At 44.2% G+C, this 15,864-nt stretch overlaps 1 protein-coding gene and 1 long non-coding RNA gene across 5 annotated transcripts in view; one reads left to right on the top strand and one right to left on the bottom strand.

Annotated features, from left to right (window-relative positions):
* Window positions 1–572: 572 nt before the first annotated feature.
* On the bottom strand, window positions 573–4,512 carry LOC144054949 (uncharacterized). 2 transcript variants are annotated; one of them, XR_013294742.1, is made up of 2 exons: window positions 4,364–4,512; window positions 573–944 (listed from the first exon to the last, which is right to left on the bottom strand). It is a non-coding gene; the product is annotated as an uncharacterized LOC144054949 (long non-coding RNA). The 2 variants fall into 2 exon arrangements; XR_013294741.1 differs by lacking the exon at window positions 4,364–4,512 and adding an exon at window positions 4,145–4,330.
* Window positions 4,325–15,864, top strand: part of zeb2b (zinc finger E-box binding homeobox 2b) — a 60,034-nt gene continuing 48,494 nt past the window's right edge. For all 3 annotated transcript variants that reach the window (XM_077570392.1, XM_077570401.1, XM_077570385.1), the window contains exons 1-2: window positions 4,325–4,703; window positions 5,642–5,788. In XM_077570392.1, coding sequence (XP_077426518.1) covers window positions 5,716–5,788 — 73 coding nt within the window. In that variant the 5' untranslated portion in view covers window positions 4,325–4,703; window positions 5,642–5,715. The remainder of the gene's footprint in view (window positions 4,704–5,641; window positions 5,789–15,864) is intronic.

Below are 15,864 nucleotides of genomic sequence, written 5' to 3'. Positions count from 1 at the left end.
TACACTGAGTGCTATTCTCGTTTTTCAAATGTCTTCGACCAAGTCGTTCCCTCGAGGGATATTAAGATTAATTCTGTGAAATATATTCAATGCAACACGTCTCACTCTGAAACATCGACCTGATCTTTTTCTTGTCCTCGCTAAGCATATTTTTTGCGGCCGTTGAGTAGAAATGTGGGACAAGGTTCCTGCAAATGTACATTTGTTCTTTTCATGGTGTCTTTGTGTCCTGAGAGGATGTGCACTCGTATTAAGAGCATGGCAATATGCAAATGAATGTTGAGATGAGAGATACAACAATTATTCAAATGTTTGATTAATTATTCAGTGGAGACACTGTCAATTATTCATTGGGGCAAGCGATAAAGTTGTGCTTTTTTTTTTCTTTTTCTCAGCAAGTAAAAAGTTTCCTTGCGGGATCCATCAGACCCCAGATCAGAAGCCTTTTATTTGTCAAGCACGAAAAAAAAAATCAAATTGATTCTTTGTGACATTCAGTGCACACGACTGCTTACGTCGTAATGAGCAGAAAGGTGTCCCTAACAAAGTGAAGTGAAGTTCTCATTAAACAATTGTCTTCAATTCTTTATTTACTCAATCCAACATTAGCAGCTTGATTTCACATGCAGCTGTTTGTATGCGTGTGTGTGTTTACAAGTGGCAGCACAGTGTGTGTAAGTGGATAGTTGAGAAGATGCAAAATCAATAGCTCTCAGTGCAAACATTTGTTTGTGCCTCTGCTAGCTTGTTCTCCTTCTTGTCCGAGCGAGAGAGATCAGAAACAAATGTAAACTCTTCGTTTTACATGTTGGAGGAGCCCTTACACATCACACGCCCCGGCCGTCGCTTCCCGCTCTTTAATTGTCCGTCAATCTCTGTGGCGTGGCGTTGGCGTCTATCAGAGCCCAAGTCAGACCAGCGATGCTCAGTTTGATGTCGCAAAACTGGAAGAGATGCAAACAAGCACAGGAGGGAGATGAAATGTGGGATGCTGGGGCCTTGCTGTGGTGCATTCAAATGCTCGTCACTCCGGCCACTGTTGTCTTAAAAAAAGAGATGTGGCCTTAGAGGGGAATCAGCATGCACAGGTCAAACTCTCACTGTCCTTTCGAGTAAAACTACACAACATAAAATATGGAGTGTTAAAATTTGAGGGTTAAATTTGGGGGTAATTCACCTATTTGTGTGACTAACACTGACCAGTGTTGACCACCGTTAAAGTTGTTTGAACTAAAAAATAAAAAATGTAAAAATTTAAAAAGAGCAATGATGATGACATGTCAAATCGGTAAAATTACCGAATGAACAATACTGAGCTCTCCAGAAAAAAATTAAATAAAAAGTTAGTTTAACTCGATCACACCGTAAAAAATATAGACACTTTCCAAACTGTTTTTTTAAGGACACTTTTGAAGTGTTAAATTTAACTCTGTAAATGTTGAATTAACACTGCCGATTTTGCTGCATACCAGAGCTGAAGTATTGGTCCACATAGTAGTGCTGTACTTTTAGCCAGCGTTTCCCAGCCTTTCTTGCTCCAAGGCACACATTTTACATTATAAAAAAAGAATCTCACAACACACCACCAAACAAAAATTTCATATACAGGTTAAAACTTCTACCATTGAGTGATTAACCTGCCTGAAACTATACATCGCTTACATGGATGCAGATAAACAAAGATACATTGTTTGTAATAAAAAAATATATTTTTTAAACAACTAAAGTGAAATTGGATAGTTTCATTCAATCACTACTCTATAGCTCAAGAGCCTCATGATATCCTAATTTAATTTTTTGACCACCACCCTCCACAATAATGATATCCAGTTATAAAATCCCCATTGTGCACTTTCATGTTACAAAATTTCTGTGATTCTTATGCGACTCCCACATAATCTAATTTGGGCCTATAATGGTAGCTGTGTGGTGGCGGAGCCCTGTCTTGGGGCTGTGGCTATTGCAGCGTCTTCATTTGGCGTGCGGCCGCCGTACATTCAGCAACACAAACCCTTGCATGAATGTATTCATAAGAGAATCATCCAGCATCACACGCTCATATTTGTACATTTCGTTCAGTTGAGTGCAGCTTTGACAAGAAGAGGGGAAAAAAATCTACATCAAAGCATCAATTCACATTTTATTCTGAGCACTTGTTGTGCATTTTTGACCTATGACCTTCTTGAAATTCATGAGTTGCCGTCATCTTGTGCTGCAACTTCAATTTGATCAACACCTTCTCTGGACCTACAAGTGTGTGGCTGCGTCTGACACACCAAAATTAGGATTATATTCGTGGTTCTCTGCCTTCAGGCGCGTAAAAAAAAAAAAATCCCAGCGAACAGAGCACATATTGACTCAATTTGATCAAATAAACCCCATCAGATTTCTTTGCTGCAACGTTGTATTAAACAAACAGACCAACAATTAATCTTGTCATCACAATTTTATTATCAAATTTACATGCAGAATAAATATTAAGACAGTAACGCCCCTCTCAATTAACAACATATATGCATTAAACACAGCCACCACTAAAGGTCACACAGACACTTAATCCGTTTACACGCTGAATATGCGGCCCCACGCACAAGAGCCTGCGTGCGTGGAGAAAAGCGAGAGGTGCCACTTCAGGCCCGCGTGGATGAATAGATCTGGAGCCGTGTTGTGTTCAAGTGCGCGTGCGTGCGCGCGCGTGAAAAAAGCGCGACAACTGCGCCGCTTCGTTTACATGCAAATACCCCAACTGCAAATTACGCGTGGCAATAATCCACCGAGGACCTCATTCACTTCCCGGGAAAGACGCGAAGCAAAAGCGGCCGCACCGCACGTCACTTCCTTCTTACAAGAAAAGTTGGCTCAAATAAAATCACATTTATAAGTTCGCCTGGTAAAACGTCAACCCGTTAGTTATAGGCCTAGGCCTGATAATAATAATAATAATAATAATAATAATAATAATAATAATAATAATAATAATAATAATAATAAATGCCTATTTTAAGACTGAAGCTTAATTATACATAGCCTATTTTTTTTCTGTGTTACAGTAGGCCTAATCATGCATCTGAGTTTTCGTTGATGTAAAAATGAGGAGGGGGACTGATTGATGATTTAATTAGCCATCCAGTAGCGACCTGCAAGAGGAAGGGACACAAAATAACCCTTTATTTGCATAGCCAATCAACTCGCTGCACGGGCGGGGCTTGCTCCCTCCCTCCCTCTGTCAACGTGTGTATCGAAGTGTGTGTGTGTGTGCGCGTGGTGAGCGAGCGAGCGAGAGAGCGAGAGAGAGAGAGAGAGAGAGCGAGGGAGCGATATGAGCGTATGAGATGGTTGACTTCTTTAATAAATGTGGGGTTCATCCTCTTAAGTGGCCTCCAGAAGCGAGAATCACTCTAATAAACCTGGAAAATGTCGATGATATTCGCATAATATTCCTGCAGGGACTCGTGCAGCTCCGCGGACACTTTACGTCTCTTTATGTCACTTTATGCTTTTCTCCACTCTTTTTTTTCTTTATTTTTTAGTGCCACAGAGCTCTTCTAAAATAGCAGTTGTATGTGTCACTGTTGGAATATAGTTCGTGATTTTAGTGCCAAATCATAAATTTATATTTTTGCTAAATTTTATTGTTTATTATCTAGCTCTAAAAAAAAAAGTGCAAATCAGTAAAATGCAAATTATTCCCCTCGTGTTACATTTAAATATAAATTACTTGCATGCATGCAATGCGAGGATGTTCTGCACAGATACAAATAATAAAATTACAAGTGACAATTGTAACACACGAATACCTCAAATATTGACATTAAAATTGTATTATTTGTTTTAGCCGATTGGTACCATGACGGGGGAAAAACGTTTTTAAAAAATTGAGAGTGCAAAACTGTTTTAGTTTTCCTCAATAATTATCACAAACAGACCGCGCATATGTTGGTGCGCCGATTCAATAAATAGGCGTATTAATTGCTACTATATTCCATTTTACAGAGAGAGAAAAAATACATGTTACATTGAATAGCCTAACTGCCGATTTTGGCGACCATCCAACAATTTGAGGTCAATGAAGCGGACCAAGAACATGCACATTTCTGCCAAAAACACCAAATGTAAATAACATTTTTGAAATAAGAATCCTTACGTGACTGCGTGGATGGACTTCAAGTTTCTCCCGGCTTACACTCGCTCACACACATACACACACACAAACTCCGCGTGGACATAGTTGGTTTCACAGTGCAAAAGAGAAGGATGGAGAAAGCAAGAGGAGCAGGAGGGGGCAACAAGAGCGTGTCGGGGTGGGGGGCGGTGGGATAGAGGAAATAAAAAAAAAAATAAGTTGAAGCCAGAAGATGCTCACGTTTGGCTCCCCTCAATTATCCCCTCCCGTGAAGATAGGTGGCGTGCGTTTCAGGGGGCTTCTCCTCCGTGTGCACTGCAAAGAAAAGGAGGTGGAAAGAAAAAAATGTCATTAGAAGAGGCGGAACACGTCAGTCCCGACCCAGGTTTGTTTCCTGGAGTGGGTGTAAGACATCAGTTGTAAACCTGCCCGAGCAGGACGCGCGCTCCCTCCCTCCTCCCAACCACTAGCAGGCTTTATTTCTAAGGCTTTATTATCACCGCTGGACCGGAATCCGCTCACCGCCGCACTCCGGTGTCATCGGACCAACACCACTGTTTGTTCCCCTCACAGCAAGCAGGTACGTTGCACGCACTTTTTTTCTTTCATTCTTACTCCAAACTGGTATTCCCCACTTCAACGCGCTCGCGCCTCACTTGGAACTTACCTGCGCAGGTGGATGAGTTGTTTCGGAGGGAAGAGAAAAAAAAAGAAAAGAAAAAAATCCATGCATGCGCAGAGGCGAGTAGTGGACTCTCCTCATAGCCGGCACCAGGCGCTCTCTGCCCGGCGTTTTGCTCAGCGCATCCCTGCTATATGCTCGGAAAGGACCAGACGACGCTGGTCTGCCCGGTCGGTCCACTTTGTGCCCACTCGCACCATGCTGCAAAACAACTGACACCACCTCTTGTCGTTTTAAACTTATTCGCACATATTTGATCAGCTGGTCCCACAACAATCTTTGAGCTTTTCTTTGTGCGCAATTCACACATTGAGCGCGGACGCAACCACGCTTTTTTTTTCCCGAACATTTTCAGTTGCATGTTTATAATTGAGCTGCTATTTCCGAAAGCATGCGTGCGGTGTAACAATGCAGCGGCAGCAATTTGCTCAAAGTTCCGTTATACTTTTCCTCACTGAGGATTGTGGTGTGTGCACGCCCGCGGAGCTCAGTTTAAAATTGGCCTAAAATATGATTTATTAAGTTGCTTTTCCCTCTCATCGTCGAGTTTGAAGCACCGTTATATGCTACTTAAAAATAACAAGCAAAATAAATAAAACCAAAAATTTAGGAACTTTTAAATGAAATTATTTGAAAATTGAGCACAACTTTAGACAAAGATGTGCGTCTACTATTACTTTATCTTCTCTTGTTGTTATGATGACCTCTAAATTATTCAAAGTATTTTTTTTGTCATGTGTAGCTACATCAAAGTTAGTTTGTGTGGATGTCTTCGTTAACACTGTTGCGGTTCTTGTCTGTGTGGGTGCGCGTGTTTGGTGTGTGTGTCCCGTCAGAGTCAGACGACAAGCTGAATCCAAGCGTTCGGGTCCATGCGAGCTGCCGTCTGAGCCCACACGCACACTTCTAAATGAGACAGGAGATGATGGCAGATGGGCCCCGGTGCAAGCGGAGAAAACAGGCCAACCCGAGACGGAAAAACGGTAAGAGATGGTCCGCCGAATCTCTCGCCTTGCTCTGCTGTTCGAGTCCCTGCATGTCTGCTGCACTCCAGTCCGGACCGTTACTCGGGGACAAACGTGTCTGTAGTCTTGTGTGCGTGTGTGTCTTTTGGGGTGTTGAGCGAGCCAGCAGCAAACTTTGGATGTTGGAAAGTTGTGTCGGTGTCGACGGGCCTCCCGGCTGGGTCGAACCCGTCGTGGGGTGGACTGGACGAGTGGGGGTGTCTAACGGTCACCCGGCTGTGGCTGATCCCAGGATACGCGCGACCCGAGACTCCATTTTTATGCATTTATTTATTTTTGCTTCAATGCGCGTGTTCGTGTTGGTGTTATCAGTAGTCCACTCTTGTCATTTATTTATTTTATTTTATTTTATTTTTTAAATTAAAAAAAAAAATGATACAGAAAGCCACGCAGCTCGATCGTCGCGTGTATGCGTGGACGTGACGGTTAAAAATAAAGGACTTGTCGTCTAAACTCGGACACTAATTGGCGCGCTGGAGGTGCACATTTATTGCTTTTCTTTATCCATTTGAGTGCACACTTTCCCACAAGAGGCAAATGTGCTGTGACATTTCCTGGCCCCGTTATTCCTGATTATTCCACACATACACACGGTGCGTGTGTACGTGCTTGCGTGAGTATTTGCGCGCGCGCGTGTGAAACATGAAGGCTGCCATGCAGCTGCTCAGACAAGATTTGCACTATGCTTATTCGACGACAGAGTTGTTGTATTTGTATTATATTTTTTAAAGCAGTGTCCCCACGGATTCTTTATCTGGATCAGATTTCATTTATTGATTTGCTGGATCGATGGTGGGCAAACATAATATTCCAGTTGTGTAGAGCAGTAGCTGGGCTTAAAATATTCATTAATATAAAAATATATATAGAGAGTGTTTGGCAACATCTGTTTTGTTAAAAAAACAAAAAAACAACACCTTTGGCTTATTTTCTTAAATGTATAAAAATATTAAAATGTATTTTCACACATCATGGAGTAGCTCAGATATTTGAATTGCCTGTGAAAATAGTAACATCCAGCACTTTGAATAATATTATATGACAAGTAAGTTCCCTGCATGATGTCCTCGCCCTCCTCCTCTTACAGCCTCCCCCCTCACCACCACCCCCCTGGGAATATAGTCTTATTGAGGCTTGGCCGCTCTTCCTTCACTGTCCGCCTCACTGTCCTCTCCCCGGCCGCTGTGGAAGGCTAACCGAGCCGAGCCCAAACGTTCCGCGAGGCCCACTGGCGGACTTCACTTACTAATGTGAAATCTTGCAGCAGTTTGGAGGCGACTCCACGAGTTCTTTTTAAATTTCTTATGGCCTGTTTGCGGTGAACGTGATGTTTTTCTCAGTCATCCAGCCAATTAGTATTAATGAGGCCTTTGCTCACTAAGTTGTCCAAGCGATGACATTCTCATCCAGATGACTGTTGGCCTTCAGGGCTGGAGGTGGCACACGGTAGCGCTCTTTGGCCAGTGTGTCATGTGATATTTAACCACAGCTCATCACTTCCTCCTGCATGTCTGCACAACAACATGAATATTCTGAAGTCACATGCAAAGTGAAAGTTTGGCCCCGGCCAGGTGTTGCTCTTCCGATCCAGCTGTGAACCATAGTTTGCTTGTAATCGCGTCTGATTTTTCCCATCAGACAACCGGCAACAGCAAATCTTGATATAAGCCAGGAAATATGTTTTTTCCTCTTTTAAATCCTGCATTACCCTCATCTGAATCATTTCTGATTTCCCTGTGTGACCTCTGACCTTTGAACGTCAGGATGTCCCCACGGAACTGTACTCAGATTACATAACAGCTGCAGCTCAGTAACGCACTTTACATGTAGCCTGAATGACAGTGTGTGTGTGTGCGTGTGTGTGTGTCTAAGCATGCATTGAGTGTAACACAATGCCACATTTGTGCCAGTCCAAACAATTTGTCCATTACTATTATTCCGCAGTCTTTTTAAAGTTCTGTGGGAGAGAATCGTGAGCGTTTGGGGAGGGTGGGGAGATAGGGGGGGGGCCTGTGGGAGTGAGACAAGGTGCTCCCCCTCCTCCTCAAGGTACAGGGGGAGGGAAGGAGGAGGTTTCGCAGGCCGCTCGCGGACAATTGATTGTCAGCGGTAATGTGTTTCATTTACATGTTTATACCGTCAATAATGGCGGGGGGTTGTCCGCCGCGCCATTCAGCGCCGCCATTCCCATACGGGTCGCCAATTGTGTGCAGCCTTCCACTCCTGATGGCTTCTTCTGTGCATAGAACTATTTCACGGCGCGTCCACGTTGAAGGGATTATTCTGTTTGAGCAAGTGAAATAATTACGGCGAGATGTTCCGGGGGCCGCCGTGCTGTGGCGTGGCGGCTTGCTCGTTCTCACACCTTAGCCTTGTGTAGTGTGTGACAACCACAAACAGGCGTAATAAAGAGGTCAGATTTGTTCCATCACTACTGGCTTGACACCTTTGGATTTGTTCTTCCCTCGGCTGTGGCCTATAAATATAAATATAAAAATGTCTACATATTTATGAATACATGCGCTGGGTGAGTCTAGTGCACACGAGTATGTCTTCTTCTGTTCCCTTTATTCCATGTTGTCATTTAAAAATCTAAACCAATTTTTAAATTTTGTCATTTTCTCATTTCCTGATGTGACGTTTTGTCTTCGTCGTCATCTTCTCTGATACGTGTCCTAGTTCGGCACCATGTGTACACAGACGTGCACAGAGTTGCTTGCACCTTTGATAACACACATAAAAGCAAATAGTGTGGCTTGTGGCTCCGGGGACACACAAACACAAACAAATGCACACACACACACTCACACACACACGCTCACACACACTCACACACACACACTAATGATCATCTTCCCGGACATTGGACAGAACCTTTTCATCCCTCCTCATCATCATCCCCGAAAATAGCCGAGAAAAACATTTTCTGAAGTATTTTATTTTTTTCACCGATTTCCCATTTTTATTTATTTATTTGTTGCATCCTCGACCACCGCTTGTGTGAAGATGTTCCTTTTCTTTTTTTTTATTCCCCCCTCCGCCTGGCGGCCAGAGAACACACACTCGCAGAGGCACCGCCGGGCCAGACCCCTGACACGGCGGGTCTTTGGAATGCCTTAGGTACCATTTCACTTTGGCTCACATCAATGCTGACCTGAATGCCTTTCATATCTGATCCGCCGCGTCTCTCCTGGTAAACATCCCCCGGGGGGAGAACAAAGAAAGGAGCTCCTCTTCTGCTGCTTCTTCTTCTCCCTCTTAATCACAATTCAGCCCCTCTCGCCGCCAGCAGCAGGGCTGCACATTTGCATTCAGCATCAGAAAGGGGGCCGAGATGAAAAGGGGGGGCGAGGGAGGAAGATGAGGGAGGAAGGGGTGGCTGCTGGAGAGAAATAACTGGGCTGTTTGTGCTTGTTTGTTGCCGGTCCCCTGGTTACAAGCCTTTTATAGCCTCCCTCCTTTAGCGGGGGCCCGGGCCCCTCCTGACACACAGATAGTGTTACGAGATGGCGTGCTCGCACTATTCGTGGACACTCGCGCTTCTTAAGAAGAAGCGGCGGGCTTGCGCATCCGCGAGCAGGTGTCGTCGCTTTCTTGCCTGGAAAAGTTGTGACCTGCAAACACAGGCAGGTGTCTCACAAGCTCCTTGTGTAACTGATATCTTTATCGCGCACCTCCCAGGCGGGATGGATGCAAATCTTAAGCAAAGATGGGGAGACGTGGGATTGGGGGGCATCATGTGATATGGATTTCTTTTTACCCTTTCTTTTCCTCACATAGAACTTTTTTTTTTCTTTTTGGTTAAGAAGAAGGATTATCGGTACACCTTCCCTCCCCCTCCCCCTCCTCCTCCTGGCCAAGCTGCGCAGGATTTAGGCAGATTTACTTCAGCAAACACCTTTGGACACTGGGGGGGTGGGGTGCGGTGGTGGGGGGGTTGAAGGAGAAAGAGTCTGTTTGCAAAAGGGGCCTTTTGTTCTGAGAGGTTCGGCTAATGCCTTACCAGGCAGCCATGATATTAACCCCTGCTTTGGAGGAACAGGGCGGCTGGTGTCGAGGGGTGGGGGGGCATTGCTCTTGAAAAGGGGATGTGAGGGTCTTCAAACACACACACACACATTTGGAGTCAGTGCCAAAAATGAGGAAAGTGGCGGCTGGGTGAGAATTAGCCACTAGAGATGCAGGCAGCACTTTTTCAGTTGCTCGCTCCCATTGCGGTTTTTCCGACGTTTCACGTTTTGACTCTTGAGCCGCTTGACATGTTATAAATGTGTCCTCCTTGCCCGCCTGATTTCATTTCATGCCTCCTTCTTTCCTTCCCTTACCACCTTTCTTTCCTTGAAACAAAAGCAAACCTCAATGGTCCAGCAAATACCTGCATGCTTGTGTACGCACGTCGTCTTTAATGCCTCGCCGCGGCGCCACGATGCATTTGGAAATATCACGCCTCATTTGAGGCAAGTGACAAGTCTTTATGGGACCCATCCAGCCCGTCTCATCCTGCTGTTTGTTTTCGCTCTGCTCCTGTGGCACATGTGATTATCAACATGTTTGTGCAACTACTTTTTTGAGTTGAGAAGGCTGTCGAACTAATTAAAAAAAAGTAATATTTTGTCTGAATATGCCAGCACAACCTGATTCTGAAGCTTCCTTGCTAAATTTCCATTGACTGAGATGCTATTTTGTGCATGTACATTAGAAATACGTTGTTTTTTTTCTGGCGCTGGCCACTGTAGAGATGACACCTTTGTGCAAACACATTTGGAAAGTCGTTCACCGTGTGTCAGATTTGCTTACATACACACCAATACACAATATTTGATTGTCTGGAGGCAAGGTCAGCAGCACATGCACCAATCAATAAGCAATGTGTCGAATTAAAGCATAGTGATATGTGGAAGTCAGCTCCTTTCCCCACAAGCTACCTTTAACACGTTAATAGAACATGCTATTTGAAGCGGGATCACTTTGCTCCATTATTCACCGGCGCCCCGCTTGCAAGCCACCTCAGCGCAGACCCTCTCGTTACCTTTCTCTAACGAGGACTCGCCTGCGCTGCTCCGTGCCCTCACATGGAATTCAGATGTGTTATCTCGCTTTAATTGCGGCCGATTGCCAAGTGAGATTAACAAAATTGGGTCGTTTTGCGGCTGCACACATTTCTCGTGCTTTCATCTCGCCACTGATCAAGCGGCCGGCTAACCGGAGGTTGCAGCCTAAAGAGGAAACGGTCAGAAATTACACGCGGCCTCTCTGTTATTCAAACATACATTTAACCTCTGGCAAGAGTGAGTCAAGGAGAGATGAAATGTAGAGGTGGGGGAGGCAGCACCCTTTGCTTTAAATGTCAGCAGCGGCGCAGCACATGGACATGTGGAGCAAAGTCGAGCGTGGTAAAAAGTCTGAGAGGTGAATTTACGTGTTAATAGGTTCTGACTGGATAGGGAGCCCCCTCCCCTGAACGCCGCATGTCCCGCTGCTGTCAAAGGCAGATGTCAAACAAACACCTCCTCAGGTAGCGGGGGGATAATCACGCCGACAGGCCTGTCCGCCGCCGTCCTGACAGGCAGCTCAAACCGACACTGCAGAGGAGACGTCTGCACTTTCAGGTTGCACCTCACAGGAAGCCTTTCAATGCAACATGGGAAATGCTGCGAGGCCGCCGTTTGATGTGCGACGCAGACTTATCTGCTATTAGTCAGTTTGATGTCTCATGCGCGGGAAGTAGGTTACGTGAGTTGGCAAAGGTATGGCCAAGATCAGGTCGGGTACGGATGCAGTGTTCCCCAAATGTGATTGACCCAAGGCGTGTGTTTTACATTAGATAAACCCGCCAAACACAAAATGCACAGAAAAGTGGATAAACAGGTTAATTGCCGTGTAGTGGTTGAGCATTTTGTTGATCTGCTTGTCACTGAACAAACATAAACAGTTTGTAGCAAATGAATATATTTTGGACCAAACAAGGGAAATTTGATAATTTCCTGTGACACACCTGATGATCTCTCACGGCACACGGATGCGCCTCAGCCAGCTGATCTCGATGTTTGTTTTCCAAACAGTCCAGACTAAAAAGTTAGACTTCCGTGCTTCTCAGCAGGTAATTGCTGCTACCCCCAGTCCATATGCACCCCCCCCCCTCCAAGGGAAGCCACGTCCTTATCGTCCGGCATTCCTCAGATAAATTGCACTGTGTTATTCTTTTTACTTTACTACGTCTCAGTGGTCAGGCCCCTCTACACATACTGGATTTGGGGTCATTTTATTGTGCTGTTAGGTCGCTGCGTTCTGATGACCGCCTTTTATTTCATGTCCCTCACACAAAATAACAAACTGAAGGTGATAGAGCTTGCAGCCCGTTGACCCAAATTGAGGAATGTACTTCCTTTTCCGCTAAGTGCTGCCTCTTCATGGATATTTTTTTGTTAAAAACACATTAGCTTAGACAGGCATTTTGGTAAAACTAGATAGTTTTTTTTCTCCAGCTTTATTATATATGTATGTATATATACAGTACAAGCCAAAAGTTTGGACTCACTTTCTCATTCAACATTTGCTTTATTTTCATAACTACTGTATGTAGATTGTAGATTCTCACTGAAGGCATCAAAACTATGATGACAACTATGACAAAAAAAGGTGAAAATAAATAGATAAATAAATAAATAAATAGCCCTCATCTTCCTCCCTCGCCCCCCCTTTTCTCTGATTACTTTTTGGCACATTCTTGGCATTGTTTTAATGAGCTTCAAAAGGTAGTCACCTGAAAGGGTTTTCCAACAGTCTTTAAGGAGTTCCCAGAGGTAAGAATGCCAATAGTATGCAAAAAACGAACCAGAGCAAAGGATGGCCATTTTGAAGAATCTATAATACAAAACATGTTTTCAGTTATTTCACCATTTCATTTTTTTTTTGTTACGTACATAACTCCACATCAGTTCATACATAGTTTTGATGCCTCCAGTGAGAATTTACAAAATAACCAGTCAGAATAAAGCAAATACATTGAATAAAAAAAGTGTGACATGTGGCTGTACTACACACACACACACACACACACATATATATATATATATATATATATATATATATATATATACGAACTATAATCAAGGCTATAAAAGCAAACTTTGAACCAAACAAGCACCCCATCCACCCACAACCACAAAGCTGGGCGAGGTACACGGACGTGGATGGAGATGCAGGTAGCGTTGGTCTGCTTTCTCATGTTCCTGTTTTCCTCAATTTGGCTGCAACCTCCTGATGCACCAATCACAGTTTGGCTAATGTTATTATGTTTGCTAATTAGTTGCAGTGACTGCCAATGACTTTTCAGTAATTAAAGTCATGAAATATTCATTTGTGCTACCTTTGCAGCAGCCTTCTTTAATTGTGATGGTGTACTGGCAATTAATAGCCATTTACATTACACAATGTTGGCTGCCATTTCCAAGACTTAAGCATTCTCCATTTTCTGACTTTAAACCATCACAGATTTCTTTACCTCTGTCAACTTGGGGTGTGTCTATATGTTAATTATTAACATGCATTTTGTATACAGTGACACATTTCATAAGGTGAATATAAAATAAGAAAATATTTCAGCTTTATAGATGATCTCATAGATTTTAATATCCATTCATATATTTTATACCATTATCCTGTTCAGTGGGATAGTGGTCGCCAAAGGACTGACTTCACACTATAGTTTTTTTTTTGTCAGTTACAAAATGGCAGATACTTAATTTATTTACCATGTGTTGGTCAGGTCTCTGTCTCTGTCTTTGTCTCTTTCTCTTTCTCTGTCTGCCTGTCTCTCTCTCTCTCTCTCTCTCTCTCTCTCTTTTCTCTCTCAGTCACACGCGCCTCCTGAACCTCGCCATGGCCCTCAGAGGGAAGCAGATAAGGACTTTGTGATGAAACTTTTAGTGAATCTGGCTGCTCCAGTTCCACGTCACATAGATCCCCCCCCCCCACCCCCATTGCTCCCCTAACCTACACACACACAGCCCTTCTTGCTGCCATATATTGTTATTAACGTATGCGTGGGAGAGGCCAGGGTGATTATGTTTTTAATTTCAGCCCCCACCTGCTCCTCCCACCACCTGTTTGCAAATAATTTAACGGTTTCCTTTCCTCTTGGTGTCTTCGGCTGCTTCATCTTCTCACGACTGCGTACCACCTTCATCCTCTCCTGTCTTCATCATCCTCTTCTTCCCCAATTGCCCGCCTCCCCCCACTGTCCTCACCCCGCCCTCAGCTTTTGCAGTCTGACGGCTTGATGGCCGTTTCGACAGGCCAGCATTGAGGTAAAGCAGTGTGACGGCAGAGTTTTGTTAAGCTCAGAACAAAGGCTTGGAGATGCCGGGCCGGGCCATTGTCCCGCGTGCATATTGGCCTCTTTTGCAGGATTTAATGCTCTGTTTACCTCCAGCCAGTCACCGCTAATATTCAGAGAGGAGCTCCGTCCTGTTAGATGCACTTCAGGGTGACTGAAGGGAAGGGAAAGTTTTATATGGTGTGTGTGTGTGTGTGTGTGTGTCTGGACTGTCCCCTACATGCTCTCTGGACAAACTGAAAGCAGTGCTCAGTGGGATTAGAGAATGGGTGTTGTTTTGGGGGCTTGTGGTGGGGTGGGGTCATTGGACAGAGCACAGAGGGATTCTGGGAGTTTTTTTCCCTGACCATGTTTTCAGGCAAGTCCACTTACAGTTTACACACTCTCATATTGTGTAAAAATGGTCCCTTAAAAAAAAGACAGAGAAAAAAGGACGGCTGCCACTTGCCGCTCTTTAGGGAAAAACAATCTCATATAAACTAAAATAAGGCGCTGGCATCTTCAGGAAACACGCCATAGTGGTTTGCCTTTGTTTTTACATTAATTTCAAAGCAAGGTTCCAGAGCAGTAAAGGCGGGCGAAGGCGCCGTTGTGGAACCCAATGTCACTTTGACGAGCACATAAAGATTGGGAGCCGGTGCCAGCAGAACCCATCTGTGCTGGAGAGGGGAAGACTTTGATTGGTTAACAGAGCTTGTTTTAAGGTCAAAGCCCCACACCCCGCAACAAAACCCTCACAATGATTGACAAGCCGGGACTCTAATTGTTTTTAGGAAGAAAGATAGAAAATCCTCTCCCTCTTGCTGTGGTAATTAAAGGGTTAACTGGATCAAAGAATGCAAAGAACTTGGTGTTTCCCCCCTCCATTGGCAAAACAGTTACAAAATTACAGCAGATAAGAAGTGAGCAGTGTTTATGCAATCAAGCTAACGAAGAAACAAAACAATTTAATGCGGCAAAATCATCATTCATCTGCATTATAATTGCCTCTCTCTCACACATCTACCAACATGCTTAATTAAAATTGTGATTAAATGCGGCTGCAGTGCCTGCGAAGACACATGCACACACACATGCACACACTCCACCCCCTAAACAGGTGCTACACAGTTTAAAAGTAAAGGGAAGAAGCTAATTAGCATTAGAAATTGTCAAATTGCCTGCAAGAATTTGTGTTAATTTCAGTCACTGATGAGGTAATTTATGGTGGGGGGGATGGTGGGTGTAACGTGAGGATGATTACAGCAGCACACACACGGCATGCAGGTGAAGCTGTTGGCTAAATACAGACACATACAAATACGAGACAAAACTCGGAAGTTATTTAGAAATCTGACTTTAGTGCACGTGGCTCACACACGACCCAAATGTTACTCTTTCACATTGCAATCCAAGTAAAGGAAAACACAACTTTAAGCTGGTGGCTCGGAATTATAATTTTTTTCCAACCGGACTGTGATGGGAGCTCCGCTTGGGATGTTGGCCGCGGTCCTCGCTCCCACTCAGACTTTCCAGAACCTTCACAGATACTGCTGATCTGGACCTCTCATGTTCACTACCCCTAGTAATTACCTGTCATTGTACATCATTATAGTTGGCGGCGCTGGAATGTCGGATCTGGAACGAGACGGCGAGCCAAACCTTTCCACCATCTTGGGGGAAAAAAAACTGGCTGCAGAAAGTCCCGCTAGAGCCA

Source organism: Vanacampus margaritifer, chromosome 1 (genome assembly GCF_051991255.1).
Source record: "Vanacampus margaritifer isolate UIUO_Vmar chromosome 1, RoL_Vmar_1.0, whole genome shotgun sequence".
In the NCBI taxonomy this organism is placed as follows: domain Eukaryota; kingdom Metazoa; phylum Chordata; class Actinopteri; order Syngnathiformes; family Syngnathidae; genus Vanacampus; species Vanacampus margaritifer.
The sequence above is the reverse complement of the archived record's forward strand: the minus strand, read 5'-3'. Positions and strand labels throughout refer to the sequence as shown.